Here is a 22791-nt window from a genome sequence, read left to right as displayed (position 1 = left end):
AGATTTGAACTCAGGTCCTCCTGACTCCAGGGCCGGTGCTCTACTCACTGCACCACCTCGCTGCCCCTACAACCTTTTTTTTTTTTTTCAGTTAGGTAGAGGTTTCCTTAGATTTCCTCTCCAGCCTCAGGTCATTTGGACCTTGAGTGCTCCAGACACCCTTGGTAAATGTTGCAGCATGCCAGGCTCTTGCGTTCTTTCCCCCATTTTCTTCTATCTTCTGCTCAAATCTTTTTTTTTTAATCTCCTTTGCTTAGTGAGCTCTCTGAGCATTCACATCAGGTCTCTCAAGCAACTCTTATTTTTCCTCCTCGTTGGAATTTTTTCTCTTTAGAATCTAATTCTAATTTAGAAATCTAAATCTAATTTAGAATTCTTGGGAGTTTCCTCACCTCCTAGAGGATGACCTCTTCAGAAGAATTTTAGTTTTTGGAATTCAAGCTATCCTTCATCTCAGCCCTCTGAAATCTGCTCACCTACAATGTATGGTGCCATCAGAATGTGTTTATTCTTCCCTCCACTTTTCTATCATAGACTCCCGAATGGAGTGTTCACAGGGGAGAACTCCCCCTGGGTTCCCATTACTTTCAGTCTAGCAGCCAGCTCCTTCCAATTGGTGAGAATCATCAGATCTAGAATTGAATTTCTCCTTGTTGGCTTCTTTGTCTTTGGAAGCAAGAAACTATCCTTAAGGAAGCCAAGAAATGATTCTCTGATCTGCCATTGGCAGAGAGATTGAGCTTCAGCGGATATCTGGATAATTGAAGTCCCTTGGCACCATCATGGTTTTGTTCCAGGCTTGTGATGTTTTCCAGACTCATCCATTTCCTCTTTCTGTCTAGGTGGTCTATAGTATATTCCCCCAAATCGCTTTTCTTTCTTTTTTTAATTGACCTTTACCCAAATTCTCTCCATCATGCTCTTGATTTCCTTATATGCATATGCCTTCTCAGAATATAACACAACCTTCCTCTCCTCATGTTCTTATTTCTCCTATTTCTTTTGAATAGAATATACCCCAATAAAGTACACCCAACAAGTATCAGCCAGCCATCGGGTCTTATTCTCCCAACTCTCTTTGGTCCCTCTGAGGTCAAATTTGGCATCTTCAAGTAGGATCTATAGCTTGCCTTACTTGTTGGTGCCTAGCAGAATGCCTTGCATAAAGTATGGGGCTTCTTCTATTGAATTTTTACTTGTACTTTAGTCTATTTATGTGTTGACATTTGAGTCCATAGATTTTTGTCTTTTTTTGTTAGTTCATTTCTTAGATCTTATTGCCTTTAGCTCGGTGCGTGTCTCCTCTCCTAGTCTTCTTGCTCCTTCCTTGTAGCAGCTCTCTATGATATATTTGGTAGATACAAATAGGCAGTCTATTCTTCTCCTTCCTTTTTGCTTTTGATTAGATTTCTAAGACTTCAGGAAGATACATTTTAACCATCCCTTGTTAGGATTCCATCCTTGGCCATATGCTGTGGCTCAGAAATCCAGAAACCATTCTCAGACTTTTAAAAAATGTTTTATTTGTATATACACGTACACACACGTATATCATTTTTGTTTTGAACTTCCTTGGCGTATGTTTCCAGTAGTGGGTTAACTGAGTCTAGAGGTATGAACAGTTAGTGATTTTTCTCTCATAATTCCTTTTTGTTTTTCAGCATGATTGTACCCATTTCACGGGTCCACCAGCATTGTATTAATGTGCCTGATTGCCAGCATTGACTAGTTCCATCTTTTATCATCTTTGCCGATTTGATGAATGATAGCGGTGTTTTTCTTGTTAGTAATGATTTGGGATATTTTTTCATATAGTTGTCGATAGTTTATATTTCTTCTTTTGAGAACCATCCATATCCTTTGACCACTTATCTGTTGGAGAACGCCTCTTAGCCAGATACAGTTTTCTTAACCAGCCGTAACGTCCTGCCTCTGCCTCTGTCTTCTGAAGCCTTGTCTTCATTAGGTAGTGGTGCCACCGCGCCCCCACATTCTTAGGTTTCTTGTTCAAAGGCTTTGCATTTTGTAGCAGTGCTGTGTGGATTCCACATTGGGTTTGACAGGTTCTGGGTACTGATTCTGGGACAGCTGACTGGCTTCCCATCCTTTGTCCTCTCTCTTCTTAGGGTTAAGCTTCCTTTCCTCTTGCCCATGTTCTAACACCACTCTGCTCTTTCAGGTTCAACAACTTCCCCCACGATCCCCTGTCCCGGTGTGAGGACTGCAATCCTGTGCAGAATGGGGAGAATGCCATCTCAGCCCGCTCAGACCTCAATCCAGCCAATGGGACATACCCCTTTTCTGCTCTGACCCAGAGATCCCATGGAGGCATAGATATGAAGGTTTGTGTGTGGCCCTTGGGAGGAGACCTAGTGTAGGGGTATGGTTGTGCTCAGTCTTCAACTGCCAGATCCTAGTAATTTGGATGGTAGTGGTTAGACTTGATGGTGGCGTGTGGGCGTGATAGGACGAGGGCCAAGGCTGGGGCTGGAGTAGGTGATAGGAGCTGGGATGGGATCAGTGGGACAGGTTTACCCACTGGCTTCCCCCAACCCTTTTTCAGCTCACTTCTTATGAGTTGTCCAAAGACTTCCGCCTAATCGCAGTCAGTGGCCCCACGTGGGACCAGTTACCCCCCTTCCAGTGGAGTTCATCACCCTTTGACAAGCTGTTACACATGGGCCATCCAGACCTCTGGAAGTTCTCCCCCATCAAGGTCTCATGGGAGTGAAGCTGGGGACCTGCCCCTCTCCCCACCACCCCACTGCCCTTGACCCCAGTGTCCTTAGGGAGTTGGCGCTTCCTCTCCTCTTCATCCACCCTGGCTGCTGGTTTGTCTGACCCTGGAACCCCAAGGAATATGCCTGCCGGGCCTGGAGGGCTGAGGTCCCTCTACTCTCTGCTGCTTCATTGGCTCTCGAGCCACCTGCCTTGTCCAAAGAGGCCCTGAGGGCCTTAGGGGACCACCAGTTTCCTAGCCCCATTCCTCCCATTCCCTCCTGAGCCCTGGGTTCCAGCCTCTAAAATGCCTGCTCCCAAGCCACAGTGACTTTCCTGGAGAAGGAAGGGAGGGGAGGGGGCTTCCTCAAGGATCTGCTGGACTCTTAGGAGCCTGCTTCCTGCCTTTCTGGACCTGTCTCATTGAGGAAGCAGGCTCCCACCTTCCTCTGCCCCTTTCTAGGCACCAGTTACAGCTGTTTACTGAGACTGCATACCCCCAACCAGGCTTTTGCCTCCACCTAGAAAGTGGTGGTGGAGGAGCTAGGCATGACCCCCTGCCTCATTCCCCCATGTCCATACTGTCAGCTCGTTCATTGGACTGCCCTTCGGGAACAAATTCGGAAAAACAAAAGACCACCAAACTACATCACACCTTCCCCTGAAACCCCGGACTTGGAGATTTGGGGGCTTTGGCTTTCCCTGGGCTCTGGGTATCTGTCTGTTTCTCCTGCTTTCTCATGGTGGCTGCCTAGGCTTGTGGGCTCTTCCTCTAGTGCCTGACCTCGCCATAAGTGGGGACTGTGGAGGGGAGCCAGCCCTCTTGGGTCTGTGGGGGAGTGCTCCTGGTCCACTGGTCCTTTGCTGACATCTGCCTCACTCTGCACCCAGCCCTGTACCCCCCTCGCCCCAGCTAACTCCACCCGCCTCTCACTGGCCAGGCCCACTCTGCAGGGCAGGGGAGGGCTTGGCTGTGCTTACTGCATTGGAGGCCTTGGAGAGAAGGCTGGGGCAGGGAAGCAGCTGCCTCCATGGAAATGTCTTTGGTCCCAGAGGCCAATTAGAGAACGAAGGACGTCTTCCTCCTCCTGAGCCCTCTCTGCTGCAGCCCCTTCCTTCCCAGGGCCACGCTCAGAGTGCCCGAGGGGCTTGTGGGGACTGGGCCTGGGGCTCTCTAGTGGCCAGGCCTCAAATGGATGCAATGTTATTAAAAGAGAGAGACTATGGCCTCCAGCCCCACTCTGCTTTTTGGAGGGGGTTGGGATGTTGTTGGCCAGGAATGGGCTGGGACTTGCAGAGAATCGGGACTTCAGAGGTGGAAGGGATCTCACTGTCCAAGCCTGTCCACCTAAGTCCAACCCGGACCTGAGCTGAAATCCCCTCTCACGCCCAGAGGACCTTGGGCAGGTCACAGCCTCTCTGGGCCTCCCTGTCTTCACCCGTACAGTGGACCACCTGACTGGGAGCCCCACACCTGCGATGTTAGGTGAGTCATCTGATTTCTCTGGGGCTCAGTCTCCTGATCTGAGAAATGGGGAGCTGGCCTAGCGGGCTTCTTGAGGTCCCTTCCTCCTCTCTGTGAGCTCCGATGTGGAAGGACCGCGAGCGATGAGGGACGAGGCCCGAGAGGGCTGGGCTGGGGAGGCGGAGAGGGACACCCGCCTGCTCCAGTCTTCAAACCAGAGCACAGGTGTGAATCCCCCTTTGTCCATGTATCCCTAAGGCCTAGAACAACAAATGAATGGAGAAGTATTTATTGGACGCTTGCTGTATGCCGAGCACTGTGGGTTTTTTAGATTTGCGAAGCACTTTGCGTGTCATGTGATTCTCAAGGAAACCCTGTGAGCGGGGTGACATTATCCCATTTTACAGATGAGGAAACTGACATAGAAAAATTAAGTGACTTGCCCACCATCATATAGCTCCTAAGTGTTTGGGTCAGGATTTGAACTCAAGTCTTTATGATTCCAAGGCCATCGTTCTCTCTAGTAGACATCTAACTGCCTAAAACAGAAATTAGAGAAGACAAACCCTTCTCCTCTAAAGGAGCTTGAGTCCTAAAGAGTTTTCAGCTGCAGGGTGGACAGAATGGCCCAGTGGTTATTGGGATTCATCAGGGGGCAGACTGCAAGGCCTAGATGCACCCAGTGCCTGGGGGGAGTGGACTCTGGAGGCCACAGTAGACTAGATGGTTGGGTCTGCTGGCCATCTGTTTTTACGCAGAGGGCTGTACTTGGTGACTGCTTGTTAAAGGGGTGTGAGTAGCCAGAGCTATCCTGCGATGATGGTGTGTGTGTGTGTGTGTGTGTGTGTGTGTGTGTGTGTGTTTGGGGGTGGCTGCGGGGGCCTAGCCCATGACTGTTGGGAAGAAGAGAGTGGGCCCAAGGGTCAGAGTGGATCCAGGGTCTGGGTTCCCTCCCAAGGGAGTGAGGATTTTGGGGGTCAGCATCCAGCATCCATCCACAGTCAGTCAGTAAGCATCATGTGCCTACTACGTGCTAACCTACTACGTGCTAACTGCTTGGGCATACAGAGAACAGTACAAGACAGTCACCCTTGAAGGCTGCAGTCTGATGGGGAAGAGAACGTGCAAAATTTATATACAAACAAACTATAGACAGGATGCATTGGAGATAAGCAGCAGAGGGGAGGTATTAACAGTGTGAAGGGGGATGAGGAAAGACTTCTGTGCAAGGTGAGATTTTAGCTGGTACTTCAGGGAAGCCAAGAGGCAGAGATGAGGAGGGGGACTATCCCAGGCCTGGGACACAGCCGGGAGGAGGTGGGGGCGGGGAAAGGGCATCCATCCCTCCGGGACTCCTGCAGCCTCTGGCTCACAGGCACGCTAAAGGGATTTCAAGTGGCTCGTTGGATGGAGTATTGGCCCCAGAGGCAGGAGAACCCGGATTCAAATCCTGCCTCATATAGTCACAACCTGGGCAAGTCACTTAATCCTATGTCTGGCTCAGTTTCCTCATCTGTAAAGTGGGGACGGTCATAGCATCTACTTCTCAAGGTTGTTGTAAGGATCACATGAGATAATATTTGTAAAGCGCTTTCCAAACCTTAAAGCACTATGTAAATGCTGGCTACTGTGGACTGTCACTATTATTACCTATGACCCCCTCATTTTTAATGGAGAAAGAGGCGGTCAGTGACTTCTAGGTTCACACAGCTCATTTCAGTTTCAGAGCCAGGATTTGAACTCAGGTCTAATAATCAGTGCAGAAATGTTTACAAGTCATTCCCTAGGTCTTTTAGTTGTGACAGCTCCTCTCTCCTCTCCTCCCCCTATTCTCTCCTGTCTTTTTTCTCTCCTCCTTTTTTCCCTCTCCTCCCCCTTTTCTCTCCTCTCCTGTATTTTTTCTCTCCTGTCTTTTTTTCTCCCCTCTCTTTTTTCTCTCCTCTCCCTTTTTTCTCTCCTCTCTTCCCCTCTCTTCTCTCTCTCCTCTCTTTTTTCTCTTCACCCCTCTTCTTTCTCCTGTTTATTGAAGAAATCCTTGATTCTTCCTCACCCTCAAACCTAAGTCCTAGCTTTCTTTCATTCTCTTACAATCTCTATGTACCAGCCTCCCCTGCCTGCTTTTCTCCCAGGCTGACAGCATGCTGCGCCATCCAGTGCTTCTGCTTGGGCGTTTGCTCTGGAGGGATCCCAGCGCCAAGATGTTAGAGATGGAAGGGCCTGGGAGCTCTCCCAGTATAACCTCATTTTAAAGAGGAGAAATGTTACTCAGAGGGAATGGATTTGGACACGGGAAGTGAGAGGTGGATCTCAACCTCCAAACACTGCCTGTCCAAGGCAATTGATTCCTTAACAAGCATTCATTGAGCACCTATTATATGCCAGACACTACTAGGCATCAGGTAGGAAGACAATATGTACCCTCAAGGAGAGTAGTCTAATGGGGAAGATAACATGAACCCATAATATACAACTAACATACATAATGCATCTGACGTTTGGAAAGGAGGTCAGTAGCAACATGAGGGAGCAGGAAGGGTTTCATGTACAAGGCAGCGCTTCAGCTGAGTCTTGAAAAGAATGAGAGATTCTGTGAATCAGAGGTGGGGACACAGTGCATTGCAGACATGTTGCAAAGGCCTGGAGGTGGGAGATGGGGTTCTGTCTGTGAGGAACAGCAAGAAGGCTGCAGAGGTAGGTTGGGAACATTTTGTGAAGGACTTTCAAAACCAGAGGAAGTTATAGTTGATTCTAGAGGTAATAAGGAACTGACAGAGTTGATGGAGAAAGGGAGTGACAAGGTCAGACTTGCGATTTGGCAGCTTGAGTTGGAGCAGGGAGAGACTTGAGGCTCAGAGACCAGGAACACAGCAAGAGGAGATCAGGCTCTGGAATTAGAGAAGGGGATGGATACCAGCAGAAGTGCCAAGATTTGGCGACTGATTGGAGGGGAACGAGGGAGAGTGAGGAGTTGAGAATGATGCCTTCACAGCCCTCTCTTGTTGGTGCTGGTGGTGCCTTCAAGAGGCAGGCAAAAGAACTGTATTTGGAGTCAGAGCCTGGGTTCAAATTTTGATCTTGCCTCTTACTGTGAATGCAGCAGGCAGCTAGGTGGCACAGTGGATGGAACATTTGGCCTGGAGTAAGGAGGATGTTAGTTCAAATCCCGCCTCGGACCTAACGAGCTGTGGGACCCTGGACTTCTGCCTCAACAGTAAAAGGAGATTATAATAGCACCTACCTCCAAGGGTTATTGTGAGGATCAAATGGAATATTTGAAAAAAGCACTCAGCCCAGTGCCTGGCACATAGTAGGCGCTTAATAAATGCTGTCCCTCCTTTCATTACAGTTTCCATTTCTTTTTCTTAATTTTTTTTATTATAATACACTCCTTGCCTCACACAATGGTTTTGAAGAAAGTGCTTTGTAAAGCTTAATACACTAAAGAAATGGGTGTTGTTAATCTGCAATAAAAAGTAATCTTGAAGGCAGGACTCTTGTTTTTTATCTTTGTTTCTCCAAGGCTTTGCACAGAGTAGGGGGAGAGGGACTGGACCTGGGATCTCATTGACATAGGGAATTGTCTGAGAAACTCCAGTGGGCAGTGCAAGATCATACAGGCAGCCTGCGTCGGAGTCAGGATTTGAATCCAGGTCTTCCTGCCTATGAGGCCAAGCCTCTATCCACCATGGCTCATAAAATGTTGCACTTGAACGAATAACAAGCCACACTGGGAGTTTCCCATAATCCTTAGCTACAAAATGTTTGCATCGTGCAGCGCCTCAGCACTCCCCATCCATAGCGCCACAGCGCCCCCTGCTGGCCAACACTCTTCCCTGCGGGAAGTAGAGACTCTAGTTAGGGTGGGGAGAGGGGAGGATTTGACTCCAGAATTTTCTTCTCTCCAGCGTTCTTAGTGTCAGGGATTTCAGCAAAATCTATTTATTTTCTGTTTTTCCCTGGGCCTAGAATGGCTCTTCCATGAGACACAGCTAGAGGGAGGGGTGCTTTCTTCAGCGGCCATACGTCACTAGGGAAAACATCCCTCCTGGGGCCATTTAAGATTCCCAGCAGAAAAGAAATGAAAAGACATTAAGGAAATAACAGACCCAGAAGTTACCTTTCATAAATAGATGTATTTTTTTTTTAATGAAACAGTTTGGACATTAGAAAAATGAGTAGGGTCTGATTAACTCCCCAGCCCCAGAAAAGGGAACCAATAGGGGTGGTGCTATGGAGAAGAAACCCCAATGCTTCTCACTCCCCGTCCAGTTCCCTTTTGACCTATAGGCCTCTCTTTGCTAATCTGAGATAGAGAGAGATGGGGGCACCATATGAAAGTCCCATGACCCATCTCCACCACTCCCTTCCACCTGGCTCAGCTCTCATCCCTGGGGTTCCCGGGTTTCTGTGGGGCTGGCAGAAGGGGTGGATCAAAGTGGGGCTAAGTAGGAGTCCCAGAACAGGGCCAGGGGTTCACAAGTGGCTGGAGGCCCTCTCCCTAGCCCTGGCCTCCCTACCAGAAAGAGGTCTGCCTCTTCCAGCCTCATTGGTATATACCCCCCAACAACAACAGAACAACAGTATTATAATAATAATAATAAAATAAGGCGCTGGATAAAACTCCAGCCCTGAGAGGGGGATGCTTGGCAGGATGCCGGAGGAGGAGTTGGCGGGAGTGTGCTCAGCTAGTTTTCATTCCCAGCTGCTCTTTAAGCCCTTGTAACTGAGCCAAGCTGATGTTGCTCCCCCCGCACACGATGACCACCACATTGGACAGCTTGGCCGGGAGCTTCCCTTCTCCCTGGAGCTTCTGCACCGCACCACTGTAAACAGCTGCCAAAGCCGCCCCGCACGCCGGCTCCACCAGGATCTTCTCGTCATCTGCAAGAACCAGAAGAAGGCAGAGGTGAGGGTCTGAGACCCGAGGCGTGGAGCCTTGGGGAGCCAAGTGGCATCGGAGGAAGTCCCTGCCCCTGGCTGCACGGTGACACCAACCTCCTCAGTCAATCAGCAAGATTTATCTGCTCTTACTGAGAGATACAAAGAAAAGCAAAAAAGAGAAGCAATCTTTGCTCTCAAGGGGCTTCCATTCTAATGGAGGAGACAATATGTAAATAAAAACACGTGAGCTATGAAATAGAAGGCAGGTACAGAATAAGATGCTGAAGGGAGGAGACGATATGTAAATGAAAACGTGTGAGCTGCATAACAGAAGGAAGGTTCAGAATAAGGAGCCAAAGCTGGCCATCCCAGGGTCCTAAGACTAGACCTAGACTAAGTCCTTGAACTATGATGATGATGATGATGGTGATAATGGCAATGACATTTATGTAGCGCTTTAAATTTTGCAAAGCACGTTATCGACCAGGTTAGTCATGTCTATATTCCTCTCCAGATTCTACACCTGACTCTCCAGGCTTTCCCCAACCGAGCCCCTCCCCCTTCTTTTCAACTCTCTTTTTTTAAGAGTGGTCTTCTACCATTAGAATAGAAGCTTCTTGAGGGCAGTGACTGTCTTTCTTTTCCACTTATATTTGTATTCCCAGCACTTAGCACAGTGCCTGGCACATAGTACTTAATAAATGTTTATTGACTTGTTGACTCAGAGGACTGAATTGGTAATGGTTTGGTCAGATCCTAGCATAAGCTGGAGGGGGACAGTTTGGGGTGGGGGCCTTGATCATGATTGTCCTTCTGCAGAACATAGGCCTACCTACCTCTCTGGCTTCCTTTAAGTCCTACTAAGATCCCATCTTCTACAGGAAGTCTTCCCTACTTAATTCCTTCATTAATGATTTCCTACTTATCCTGCACATATTTAATATGTACATACATAGCTTATACATATTTGTCTCCACCATTAGATTGGAAGCTCCTTGAGGGCAGGGCCATTTTTTTGGCCTCTTTTTGTATCACTATCACTTAACACAGTATCTGGCACATAGTAGGTACTTAATAAATGTTTATTGAAAAAAATAAAAAATTGTTTATTGACTATAGGCAATGGTGTGCTAGAGTTGGCTCTAGAGCTGATTGTTAAAATTTCTGTTTAATATTTTCCTTCACAGAACTTGGCAGACACAACTAATCATAGTTTGATTTTATTGTTGTTTTGTCGATTATCTAGACTTAAAAAGTGATGGAAAAATGTTAATAATGCAGATGAAACTTAAAAGTGTGTTGCATATATATGTGTATGTATATACATATACATACAAAGATAGCTAGTCTGGAGAGCTGGTTGTTAAATATTTAGTCTGGAGATCTGGTTGTTAAACATTTATCAGCACACCGCTGTCTAGAGGGAAGCCCTCTTTGTTCCCCCAATCCTACCCTCCCCAATCTCCTGCCCTCATCTCATGGGCTTAGGACAGAGTCTGGCACCTACCCACAAACTTCTCAATAGCTTCCACTGCCTCTTGGTCTGTGATCACTTCCGAGAAGATGGGGTGTTCCTGGGCCAGCTTCAGGGCCTGGGCCCCAACAGTGTTCACCCCAAGGGCTTTAGCCACACTAGGACAGATGGAGAAAAAAGGCACTGGAATCAGACAGACTCCCATCTACATTTTGAAAGGGTGTTTCCAACATAACCACCATGGTGGTAGCACCTGGTGAGGTAAGGAGGCCTTGCTTTACATGGTAAGTGTGCTTGTGAAAAAGGTGAGTGGTATGAATTTTTGTAAGTAGTAATAATTTTATAATTAATTGATAATTATTAATAACTATTAAAAAGCAGTGGCATGTGGTTAATAGAGAGTGGGGTAGACCTAGGTTCAAGCCTCTCCTCTGGCTGTATGCCACCACATTTGAAGACCTAGGGGGCCACATGCCACCTCGAAGTCACAGGTTCCCCACCCCTTGGAGGAAAGGGAGCCAGGTGGCCATACTTGATCATTCTGGCCTTGCTCAGAATTCCAAGGATTTGGCAGGAGCGGGGTAGGGTAGGCTAGCATTCAAGGCTCCTCTCATGATTAGAGACAAAGCAACCAAGATCAAGGACCATGGGGATATGGGCATCTTGGAGGGATAGGGAAACTAAGTCAGTGGTCCGCACTTTGGTGGGAGCAGAGGTAGTGGATAGGTCCTGGACCTATGATTTTATTGGAATAGGCAACCTTGTCTGTATCTTAGAGCCTTAAGTGTAGTCTAGACATCATTGAGGGGTAAAGTCACTTGTCCAGTGTCAAGCAGTTAATAAATATTCATTAAGCACCTACTATGTGCCAAGCACTGTGCTAAGCGCTAGGCATACAAAAGGAGACAAAAGAGATTCCCTGCTCTCAGGGAGGATACAATCTGATGGGAGAGACCAGCAAACAAACATATACAAAGTAAGCTATATATGGGACAAATAGAAGATGATTAACAGAGGCCCTGGAATGAAGAGGGATTGGGGAAGGCTTCGGGTAGAAGGTGAGATTTCCAGGAAGGTCAGTAGTTAAGAGTGGAGGAGGGAGGGCATTCCAGGCACTGGAGATGTGTCAGAGACAGGATTTGAACCCAGGTCTATTCTTTCTATCCCTGAGGCTGGCCTCTATCCATTGTACTACACGGCCTCTTCAGGACAGAGAGAGAACTCTGCATTTGGAGTCAGAATATGCAGGTTCTAATCCTGGTTCTGGCACTTGCTTGGGTTAAGTTCTTTAATTTTCCTGGGCCTCTGTTTCCAAATTCATGAACAGATAGGGTTCACCTGGATCGAGATGACACCTCCCACCCCTCAGGGCTGGGATATAGGGGCTCCCTAGAGGGCAGTGGTGTTTATGCCCAGTGGTGAGGACAAGGGAGCTGTTTGCTCCTTTTCTAGGACAGGAGTTTAAGCCCCTGGATGCTTGGCCCAGGGTCCTGGGCTTCTGTAGCTGCTATCTGTTACCAGTCAGAATCCTTTGACCCCAGCTAGGTGGTTCCTAAAGTCAGGAAGACCAGAGTCCAGATCCAGCCTCAGATACTTGCTGGCTGTGTGATGCTGTCTGACTCAGTTTCCTCAATTGTAAAAGGAGGATCACAATAGTACTTACCTTGCAAGGTTTTTGAGTTTCAAATGAGATAATAATAGTAAAGTGCTTGGCACAGTGCCTGGCGCAAGGTAGTTACTTAATAAATTCCCATTTCCTTCTCCCTCTCTCCCTTACCTGGTAATCTTGGGAAGTGTGACCAGCTTGCCAGCTTTGGTGGCTGCGTTGAAACTGTGGGCCCCGTGGGTCTCCATTGCCACAACAGGCACATCCTTCCAGCCCACCTCCACCAGGCCCTGCACCACACCACACAGGAGGCCGCCGCCACCCACGGACAGGACGATGGCTCCCGGCTTCACGGGAAGGTTTTCCTTCAGCTCCTTCACAATGGTGGTGTGGCCTTCCCTGCAGGTTGGGAATCAGAAAATACCATTATCTCAGAGCTGGAAGGGCCTTCTGGATGTCTAGTTCAGTCTGTACCAGACCAAACTTCATTTGAACCCTGGCAGGGATGGACAACTACCTTCCAAGGCAGCCCAAGTCCGCTTTGGGAAACCCTCCATTTTCAGGACGTTTTTCATTTTTGGGCATGGCCCATGTGGGAATTTGCTTTCCTTTGCTATGAATATCTGTTACAAAGGTTTTGGTTTTTCCTTTTTCATTGGGGGAGGGAAAATAAATGTTTATTAATTTAAAATGTATATAAATTATTAATTAAAAATGTCTAGCCCCCCACAAATTTATCTTATCTTTCTATCTATGGCATTCTTCAAAAACTCATTATTTATTTGTTTTAATGCTCACTTTTAAATTTATTATTTATTTTTATATATTTTATTATTATAAATTATAATGATATGATATGATGTGACGTGATATAACATAACATAACGTAACAATATAATATAATGTAATGTAATACATAATATAATTAATGTAATATAACATAATGTAACGTAATATTATTATATATTTTCTTATTTATTATTTATAACATTGCCTTTAAAAATTTTTTGAGTTCCAAATTCTCTTTCTCCTCCAGCCCCTCCCTCCACCCGTTGAGAGGGCAGCCAATATGATATCGGTTATATGTATGAGATCATACAAAACATATTTCTGTTAAATATATATAATTTAACTTAAAAAACCAAACCTATATTGGATCCTAAAGTCATCCTTTATTACATATAACCACATGAGATCCAGCTCCTGACTCCGGGCATTTTCCCCAGCTGTGCCCCATGCCTGGCAGGCTCTCCCTCCTCATCTCTGCCTCCTGGCTTCCTTCCAATCCCAGTTAAAGTCCTACCTTCTACCTTTCTCTATCTACCTCCATCTTAGCACCTTCCCTCTGAGACTTATCCCAATTTATTCTGTCTCTATCTTGCCTGAACAGGGTTGTTTGCATGGTTTTTTTTTCTTCTTGCTGTTAGACCGTGAGCTTCTTGAGGAGAAACTCTTTATTTTTTGGTGTCCCCAGAGCTTAGTAGAGTACCTGGTACAGAGCAGGTGTTTAATAAATGCTTGTTGACTGACTTTTGGTATGGTGGGAAAAAGTCCTGATGGGAGTCAAAGGACTTGGGTTCAAGTCTTACCTCTGATGCTTACTACCTGTATGACCTTGGACAAGTCACTTAACTTCCTGGGGCTAAAGATTCCCCATGGGGTCCCTTTCAGCTCTTATGATCTTAGGATCTTATGATACATGTGACCTTCTATGGAAAGCCAAATGAATAACAACAATGTACATTTATGGTGTACTTTAAGGTCTGCAAAAAACTTTACAAGCCTGATCTTATTGGATACTTAACATTGTGATGTAGGCACTGCTATCACCCCCATTTTACGGATTAAAAAAAAGAAACAATCGAGGCGACCATGTCTGAAAATGTACGTCTCATTCTTCACCTTGAGACTGCATCACCTAGATACAGCTGGATGATGCAATGCCTAGAACACTCGGTCTGGAGTTAGGAAGACCTGTGTTCAAATCTGGCCTCAGACACCTACGTGGTCAAGTCTCTGAAACCGCTATCTGCCTCAGTTTCCTCATCTCTAAATTGGGAATAAGAATAGCATCCTCCTCTCAAGGCTATTGGGAGGAAAAAATGATATAAAGTTTGTAAAGCCCTTTATAAAGGTTGGCTAGTATCACCTGTGCCAGGAGGTAGGGGAACTGACTTTTCCAGGATCATAGAGCTACTAAGTATCCAAGGCAGGATTTGAACGTAGGTCCTGCCGGTGCTAGGCCCGGTGCTTCATTTACCATGCTAGGTTGCTCCCCTCAGACTTCTTGCATTTCTCTTTCTGCTCTTTCCAAACCTGACCCCAGTCCATCTCTTCTCCAGAGCCTGGACTCAATGGCTTCTTGGAACCCTTCTAGATCTGAGATGCTACGGTCCCACTGGATTGTTTTGTAATCGGAGTCAAGGGTTCCGTGAGATACAAGAAGAAAGATATTACTGACAATGACAATCAGGGGAATCTTCCTGGAGGGGGTAGTGTTTGGGTTGAACTTCAAAGGATGTGTAGAAATTTAACAGGGGGAGGAGGGTGAAGAGGGGCATTGTGGGCATGGGTATGGTCAGTTGGGGTTCAGGGGGAGGGGAAAGGTGGTCAGATCTGTGCTTTAGGAAGGTGGCCATATGGAGGATGGATGGGGGTGGGAGAGACTTAAGGCTGACCCCTAGCCCTGTCCCCCCACCCTAGCAGGCTATTGCAATATTCCAGGTGTGAGGTGATGAGGGTCTGGACCAGAGGGAGGGCTGTGTCAGAGGAAAGGAGGGGCCATCTTGGAGAGATTTTATGAAGGTAAACTAGACAGGCCTTGGCTCCATATTGCATCTGGGGGGTGAGAGATAATGAGGAGTCCAGGATGACTCCTAGATTGGGAGCATGAAGAACTGGGAGGCTCGTGATGCCCTCTACATTTATAGGGAAGGGTTTGGGGGGAAAGATAATGAGTTCTGCTTCAGACATGTTAAGTTTAAGACGTCTACTGGATATCCATTTTGAGATGTCTGAAAGGCAGCTGGATATGTGAGATTGGAGGTCACTGGAGAGACTGGGGCAGGATAAGTAGATTTGAGAATCATCAGCCTAGAGATGGTCCTTGAGCCCAACCCAGGTAGTACGTACCAGATGAGGGGATCATCGTAGGGAGGCACATAGATCCAGCCCGGGTTGTTCTTGGCAAGAGCTTTCGCCAACTTGACCGCCTCATCCAGTGTCTGGAAATCGTCAAGGGACACAGGTGAAGGAAGGCTTTTCTCCCCGAGATCCCACTAGCTGGACATTTTATATAGGGTCCCTTCTGGCTCCTTGACCTCACATGCTCTTCCCTCTCCAATCCTTCACAATGTTGCCAAACGGATATTCCTAAAAGGCCATTATGACTTCATCACTCCCACGCTAAAGAAACTCTAATGGCTCCCTAGTACCTCTAGAATCAAATACAAATGAACAACCTTGCTCCAGCCCACCCCTTATACATCACATCACCAACATGTATGTGTCCACCTCTCAGGCACTCACCTCACCTACGACCTTGACCATGGCACCCTCAGCCTTGAGCTTCTGGATGGTGAGGGGAGGTGTAGTGTTGGGCACGATGATGGTGGCAGGGATGCCCAGCTTCCTGGCAGCATAGGCTGCAGCCAGGCCAGCATTGCCAGCTGTAGGTGGTTTGTTAGGGGAAGGAAGGTTTGCGTCATTTCAGACAGAACCCAGGATGATCTACGGTTATTTTAAGGGCCCAACCTCATTTCTCTTTCTCTCCTCTAACCTGAGATTCCTGGAAAGACTTGATGGGAAATTAGGCCTTAATTAATGTTGTGCCCAAGGTTCCATTGAGGTGATGAGTGGCAGAGCCCAGCCAGGCCTAGATTTCCTGAGACCTAGCTCTTACATTAGCCCACGGCTCACCAGTCTTTCCCTCATCCTGGGAGGAGAGAGATCTGAACTTGGGAGTTAGAATCCTTGGGTTGCAGTCTGCTGTTTACTGGCCTGGGAGTCATCCTGGTATGTGATAGCAGTTCAGTAAGACATATGTTAGTAAGTCATGCTCTGAATGGAGTACCCTTGGAGGCAGGGAGACCCCAGCGAGACTGTAAATTGTAGAGCAGGTCATGTAGTGCTATAGACCTTCCTTACCAATGAAATCATAGGTTCAGTCTCTATCCTTGCCCCTAGGAGCAAGTCAGGTAATCAATCAATCAACATATATTAAGCACCTACTGTGTGCCAGACACTGTGCTAAGTTCTGGGGATACAAAGAGAGGCAAAAGACAATAATTTTTCTGGATCTCAGTTTCCCCATTTGTAAGATGAGGGGATTGGACTAGATGAGGACCCTCTGTGGCCCAGGGGGTATTCTCTTCCCCTCTTCTGCTGCCCATTAAATCCTGATATGTGGGGGCCTCTTCCATGGATAGGAGCCTGGGAGCCCTGCCCCCTTAGGAATCTTACCTGAGGAGCAGACGAAATGGTCACAGCCCCTCTCAGCCCACTGTGGAGACAGAGAGAGGGAGGTAGGTCAGGGCAGGAGGGAGCATCAGGGAGCAGGGGAGAGAGCTAGATTTAGAGTCAGAGGGAGGCTCTGGCACTCCCTGTTCTAAGGCCCCTCCCAGCTCTGACATCCCCTGTTCTGAGGCCCCTCCCAGCTCTGACATTCCCTGTTCTGAGGCCCTTCCCAGCTCTGACATCCCCTGTTCTAGGGGCCCTCCCAGCTTTGACATTCCCTGTTCTAAGGCCCCTCCCAGCTCTAACATCCCTTGTTCTGAGGCCCTCCCCAGCTCTGACATCCCCTGTTCTAGGGGCCCTCCCAGCTTTGACATCCCCTGTTCTGAGGCCCCTCCCAGCTCTGACATCCCATGTTCCCATGCCTTCTCCTCCTACTCCCAGGTCCCAGGGTTCCTGTGATTCCCCCTTTAGCACCTCCCTCTCTTAGCCGTGCAGTGACTTCATCTCACCCTGCTCGTTGTCCAGGGCTCTCCATGTGACCAGAAAGTACCCTGGGCTGTAAGTCCCAGCCGCTCTTTACTCCCTGCCTCTCAACCAAGCTCTTCCTTACTTGCCACTAACATTCTCAGAGGAGAGGATGTGCTGAACTCATCCACACTAAACACCAATAATTACCTTAATACAATGCTTAATATCCTCACAACAATTGTATTAGTTAGTTACTATTATTATCCCTATTTTACAGATGAGAAAGCTGAGGCTGGCAGGTTTTACGACCCTTGCACAGCTTCATTAGTGTCTGAGGCAGGATCTGAGCTCAGCTCTTCCTGATTTCAGGTCCAGCATGCTATACACCGGACCACCCAATAGCCTTCTCCAGGGGAACTGGGAGATGGAAAAGTGTTAACTTAAAGGAATGATGTTCTAACGGTGGATCTTTGGGCACTGGATAGCCGGTGGGAGAACAGTTTTGGGGCAGGGATTTTCCTGGCACCCCCCACCCCAGATTGTATCAGGTTGTCTCCTAGGGCTTTTATGCAAAAGCTTGACCTTGGTGCTTGTCTGTCCCAGGGTACTTCATGGCCACACTGACGGGTTATTTCTTTTGGACCCTCTGTAGACCTTCTCCCTTCTCCCTCCTCCGATGACCTGGGAGGCACAGACACTTCCTGACCTTCATCCCCCTCCAAAGGGCCCAGGGCATTGCTGCCCTCCCTGGCACCTCCCCAGCTCCTTGCCCCTTCCCTTCTTACTGTCTTGCACAGGTGTCCAATGCCCCGGATCTTAAAGGACCCGGAGGGCTGAGTGCTGTCCATCTTGAGGTAAACAGTGGCACCTGCCACCTTGGACAGGGCCATGCTGTCCCTGATGGGGGTCTTTACATGGAGAGGCTCCTGAGACATGATCACTGCTGTGGGGGAGAGAAAGGTAAAGGGTGAGGCAGAAGAAACTTTCTGACCCAGACAAACCACCAGAATCTCAGATCAGAGACCATCTCATCCAACTCCCTGATTGTATGGAAGAGGAAACTGGGACTCCCACAGGTCCAGTGCCTCTCTCAAGGTTATGGGTTATCCCCAGAGGATCCAGAGTCAGAGGATCTGGGTTCGAATCCTAGCTCTGCCACTTGCTACCTCTGTGGCCTTGGGAAGGTTGTTTACCCTTTCTGGGTTTCAGTTTTCTCATCTATGGAGTGATAAGTTTGGACTAGATGACCCACATAGTCCCTTCCAGAATTAAATCTATTAGTCTGAATCCCTCTTTCCCTCCTCATATCCATGGTCCATCAGGAAAAATATTAGATTTTGAATTAGAAAACCTGAGTTCAAAACCTGTCTCTGATACTTAAGGTAAGTAATTTCATCTCTCTGGGTCTCAGTTTCCTCATGTGTAAAATGGGGAGTGGGCAGACTAGAGGACTTCTAATGCCTTTTCCAGCTCTAAATCTAAAATCTTATGACCTCCAGCCCTGGGCCCTTCCCAGGCAGACAACTTTGACCTGGGGTGAATCACTTAATTGCTGTCTGCCTCAGTTTCCTCTTCTGTAAATTGGCCTAATCATCATCTACCTGAAAGAGTTGTTGTGAAGATTAAATGAATTAATAATTATTAAAGAGCTTCACACACAGCAGGTACTTAATCAATGCTTGTTTCTTTCCTTGGATCTTAGTTGGCCTAGAGTGGAGGAAGGTGTTGGTGTTAATACCACCTCTGTATTTGTAAATGGCCTCAGTATTTGGCCTCAAATGCTATGCTGGGGTCGGGGGAAGGAGAAGGAGGAGGATCCAGGACTTTAGAGGGTTTTAAATCTGCAGTATCTGGGGGTGGGGGTGGCAGGGCTGATTGTCCTGGAGCTCTTCACCTTCCGGAATTTCCCTAGGAGAGCCAATAACTTATTTCTCCACTCCATTCAATCATTGTCATGCCCTGACCCACGGACCTCCAGGCTAGACTGAGGGGAATTGCCTGCGCTTGCCTGCCAGGGGTAGGCGGCATCTATGTGCTTCCTTGGAAGCGGCATGGATCTGGAAGGTGCTCGTGGGAAGCATGGGGCGGGCATGCCTTGCCCTGCTCTCTGGCACCCCCTCCGGCCTGCTGCTGGTCTGTGACTCACAGGCTCTCTGCCCCTGGGCTGGAGAGACAATTTCATCCTGATGTGATTTCTCTTATACTAAGAAGGTTTTCCTGGAAATCTTCCCATCAACAGGGCTGGATTTATCATGGCCCTGAGGAAGGAACGCCAGGGAGAGCCTCAGGTTCTCATCACTAACAGCTGTGTTTTCTCAGCCTCATTTTCCTCATCTGTAAGGTGAAGGGACTTGACATTCATCTGAATGAATTTGTTACTCAACCAAGCATCTCCTACTGTGCTGGGTGCTGGAGATATAAAGAAAAAACCCAGTACATTCCCTACACTCATCACTGCTAACATTTATGGCGCCTACTATGTGCCAGGCACTGAGCTAAGTGCCATTCAATGATTCTTTCATTTGATCCTCACGACAACCTTTCAAAGTAAGAGCTTTTATTATCACTCCTATTTTACAGGTGAGGAAACTGAGGCAGACAGATGTCAAGGGACTTGCCCTGGGTCACACAGCTAGTTAGTGTCTCAGGCCGGATCTGAACCCAGGTCTTCCTGCTTCCAAGCCCTGCGCTCTATCCATTGGGCCACCTAGTTTTTGGAGGCATTAGATGGCCTTCAGGGTCCCTTCTAGTTTTTAATCTAGGATTCTGTGATCAATAGTCAGAGGACCTGGGTTCATGTTTTGCTTCTTACTATCCATGGCCTTGGGCAAATCACAGGCTCTCTGGGCCTCAGGTTTCCCCATTTATAAAATCAATATTATAATAGCTCTACAGTCCTTTAAGGTTGGCAAAGTTCATTAGGGAAACGGAACAGGAACAGGCATTTATTAAGTACCTACTGTGTGCCAGCATTATGCTAAGTGCTTTAGATTAGTTCATTACAGCTTCACAGTAATTCAAGGTAGGTCAGATTTTACAGATGAGGACACTGAGGCTCACGGGTTAAGTGACTTGATCAGATTCATACAGTTAGTTAAAGTCAGAGGCAGGATTTGAACCCAGCTCTTTTTGACTCAAAGTTCAGCTCTGTATCCGCCGTCACTCTAATGTTATCTTTAAAATGGTGAATATGACTGTAAGAACCAAAGGAGCTAGAAGGGACCCAGGCCATGGAGTCCATGAGGAGTCCAGAGGGAGAGACTGAAGGTGAGAGAGGGGAGGGGACTTGGGGGTTTTATGCAAGGGTTAGTCACCTAAGATCAGCCAGCAAGGTAAGTGGACGAGCTGGGACCAGGCTGCCCCCATAGTAATACGAGAGATCATCACCATCTGTGCAAATAGATCTCAGGCTGACCTTTTGTCAGATCGGCTTGAATTGACGTCCAGCTTTCAATCTCTCCTCATCAGAGGCAGCTGTTGGTGCCATAGTGCACGGGGAACTGGGTCTGGAGTCAGGCTGACCTGAGTTCAGATCTAGCCTCAGACATGTACTAGCTGTGTGGCCCTGCACAAGTCACTTGACCTCTGCCTCATTTTCCCCATCTGTAAAGCAGCACCTACCTTTCAAGGTTGTTGTGAAGATCAAATGAGATAATATTTGTAAAAATGCTTAGCACAGGGCGTGGCACATAGTAGGAACTATAGTAATGCTTATTCCCTTCCTTCCCTACCTAATATCCATCTGTTTCTAGTACAGTGGCTGGAGAAAGAGTGTTAGAAGTGACTGGGAAGGGTTAGGATTGTAGATTTAGGGCTGGAAGAATCCTTGAGAGTCTAACTTCATTTTACAGATAAGGAAACTGAGGCACTTAGGATTTATCCTATTTAAATCCTGAAAGAGAGGTTAAGTGAATCACTTGGGGGTCACACAGCTAATTGAGTGTCTGGGGTAGGATTTGAACCTGGGTCATTCTGACTCCATGTGTACTGCTTTAGCCACACCACCTTGCTATTTCTACAAGAGAAGGTGACTTGTGTCAGAATGAATTTGGATGGGGAAAAAATTATTTTCATTCACTTCTAATTGAAATATAGCATTTTCTTTCATCATAAATATGAGTCACAAACCTGATTCGGAGAAGAGGCCTTTAGGGGGCCAGACTGCAAAAGGGGTCTGTGACACCAAAAAGATGAGGAGCCTCTACCGGAGGACTATCCTTTGGCAGTATGGTTACCAATCTGCACTGACAGAGAGAATTTCTTCATTAGGCGTTTCCTATTCAAGTAAAGCCGAAGTCCGGACAATCATGAGACTAAAACTAGAGAGGGTAAGTTGACATTCCAAAGCTACTCGATTACAAAAAACAATGATTTTATCCAGGTGCACGTGAATCCACAGAACATTAAATATAAAAGACCAATGAGCAGGAGAGTGTTTTGTCCTTAAGCTGTTTCTATCTAAACTCCATCCAAAAAAGGAGGGAAAAGAAAAAATAAAATTAATGAACTTGAGCCAAGAGACAGCTTGACATAATGAAGAGAGGGCCAGCCTTGAGGGAGGAAGACCCTGGGATCAAGACCTTCCTCTGACTGTGTGACGCTGGGCAAGTCATGCATCCTCTCTGGGCCAGAGGCATCTCTGGGAAGACTGTAAATGACAAATAAGTCACACTGGTAGAAAGAGGGAGTTTCCTCATTGGGATCATGAATCTGGACTCCTCTTGCCCCCTAAAATAAAAATACTTGTGATAGCATTCTCCAAGGGTTGTGTTAGGGAAAGTGTTTTATAAACCTTAGAGCACTGAGGACATTGGTTGATTCCTGGGGGGAGCAGGGCTTGGGGTTTTGAGATGTACAATGGTATTTCTCTGGAGTCCTGCATCCCACACCCAAACACTCCATTTAGGAGGCTTTGAGCTTCTGGGTTTGTGAGTGAACGTCTGGAGAGGAGGAGGCTTTAGCACTGGGAGCTTGGGCTAGTGGGGCTAACATTCCCACTGGTCTGGGGTCTGGATTGGTGGAGGTCAGAGAATTTGAATTATAGAATTTCAGACCTCAGAAGCCCTCCAGGACAACCCGTAGTTGAGATAGAATCCTCTCTGTAGCAATCAGACTCTTGTCTGCTCGGCATTGGCTAAAAGACCTTTGGGGGCAGCCTGGGCATTGCCCACAGTGCCAGGCTCTTGGGATCTCATTTCTCAAAGGGCCCATCTAGCTGCCCCTTGGAGGTGGATGGGGTTGAATAATTCAAAAGGACCAGGGTAAGGGAGAGACAAAAGTAGGGTGAGCTGTCCTCTTTCCTTCAATCACACTCCTTAGATCCATCCCCAAATGCCATGGGGAAAATAAGGATCAGGTAGGGGCATTACCTGCTCTCTGACCTCTTTAAATGATGCTACCAGCTTGCTTCTTTTTGGTTTGTTTTTAGCACTCCTTCCCCCAAACTGAAGACTCTCTTGGCCGATCCTTTCCCCATGACTTTGGCCACCAGGAGAGGGAAGGAGAAGAGAGGGGAGCAAGGGAGTAGACAAGATTCACTCACCAGAGAGAAGTTGGCCAAGGGTGTGGAGGGAGTATCCAGATCCCTCCTGCAAGGGCCAGGGGAGAGCACTAGGTGTCATTCCCAAGTCCCCTCCCAAATTTATATAGTCTGGCTGTGCCCAGGGGAGCCAATGGAAGTTTAGCGAGGGCCCCGCCTCCCCTCCTCCCCTCCTCCCCTGATGC

General features: G+C 47.5%; 2 protein-coding genes across 4 annotated transcripts in view; one reads left to right on the top strand and one right to left on the bottom strand.

Annotated features, from left to right (window-relative positions):
- The window catches only part of PLBD2 (phospholipase B domain containing 2), a 34690-nt gene extending 27019 nt beyond the window's left edge, over positions 1 to 7671 (top strand). The window contains exons 11-12 of the mRNA XM_036761057.1: positions 2180 to 2342; positions 2564 to 7671. Coding sequence (XP_036616952.1) covers positions 2180 to 2342; positions 2564 to 2731 — 331 coding nt within the window. The 3' untranslated portion in view covers positions 2732 to 7671. The remainder of the gene's footprint in view (positions 1 to 2179; positions 2343 to 2563) is intronic.
- Positions 7672 to 8296: 625 nt separating this feature from the next.
- Positions 8297 to 22674, bottom strand: SDS (serine dehydratase). Of its 3 annotated transcripts, none has more exons than XM_036740925.1 (9): positions 22610 to 22674; positions 21196 to 21306; positions 17853 to 18010; positions 16606 to 16645; positions 15673 to 15812; positions 15277 to 15368; positions 12316 to 12543; positions 10572 to 10696; positions 8297 to 9064 (listed from the first exon to the last, which is right to left on the bottom strand). In XM_036740925.1, exons 3-9 carry the CDS (start codon positions 18000 to 18002, stop codon positions 8865 to 8867), a joined length of 975 nt encoding a protein of 324 aa, XP_036596820.1. In that variant the 5' UTR covers positions 18003 to 18010; positions 21196 to 21306; positions 22610 to 22674; the 3' UTR covers positions 8297 to 8864. The 3 variants fall into 3 exon arrangements, with proteins under 3 accessions (XP_036596820.1, XP_036596822.1, XP_036596821.1); XM_036740927.1 differs by having other exon boundaries at positions 17853 to 18007; XM_036740926.1 differs by having other exon boundaries at positions 21196 to 21311; positions 22610 to 22673.
- Positions 22675 to 22791: the final 117 nt, after the last annotated feature.

This window comes from Trichosurus vulpecula, chromosome 1, assembly GCF_011100635.1.
Source record: "Trichosurus vulpecula isolate mTriVul1 chromosome 1, mTriVul1.pri, whole genome shotgun sequence".
In the NCBI taxonomy this organism is placed as follows: domain Eukaryota; kingdom Metazoa; phylum Chordata; class Mammalia; order Diprotodontia; family Phalangeridae; genus Trichosurus; species Trichosurus vulpecula.
Note: the sequence above shows the minus strand (reverse complement) of the source record. Positions and strands in the feature narration are given on the sequence as shown.

Coding starts and splice junctions, on each gene's coding strand:
- SDS (XM_036740925.1), bottom strand. CDS start 18,002: ATGTCTCAGGAGCCTCTCCATGTAAAGACCCCCATCAGGGACAGCATG. Junction 15,369..15,672: donor TGGTCAAGGTCGTAGGTGAG/GTGAGTGCCTGA, acceptor GACGATTTCCAG/ACACTGGATGAGGCGGTCAA. Junction 10,697..12,315: donor ACACTTCCCAAGATTACCAG/GTAAGGGAGAGA, acceptor CATCTGTCCTAG/TGTGGCTAAAGCCCTTGGGG.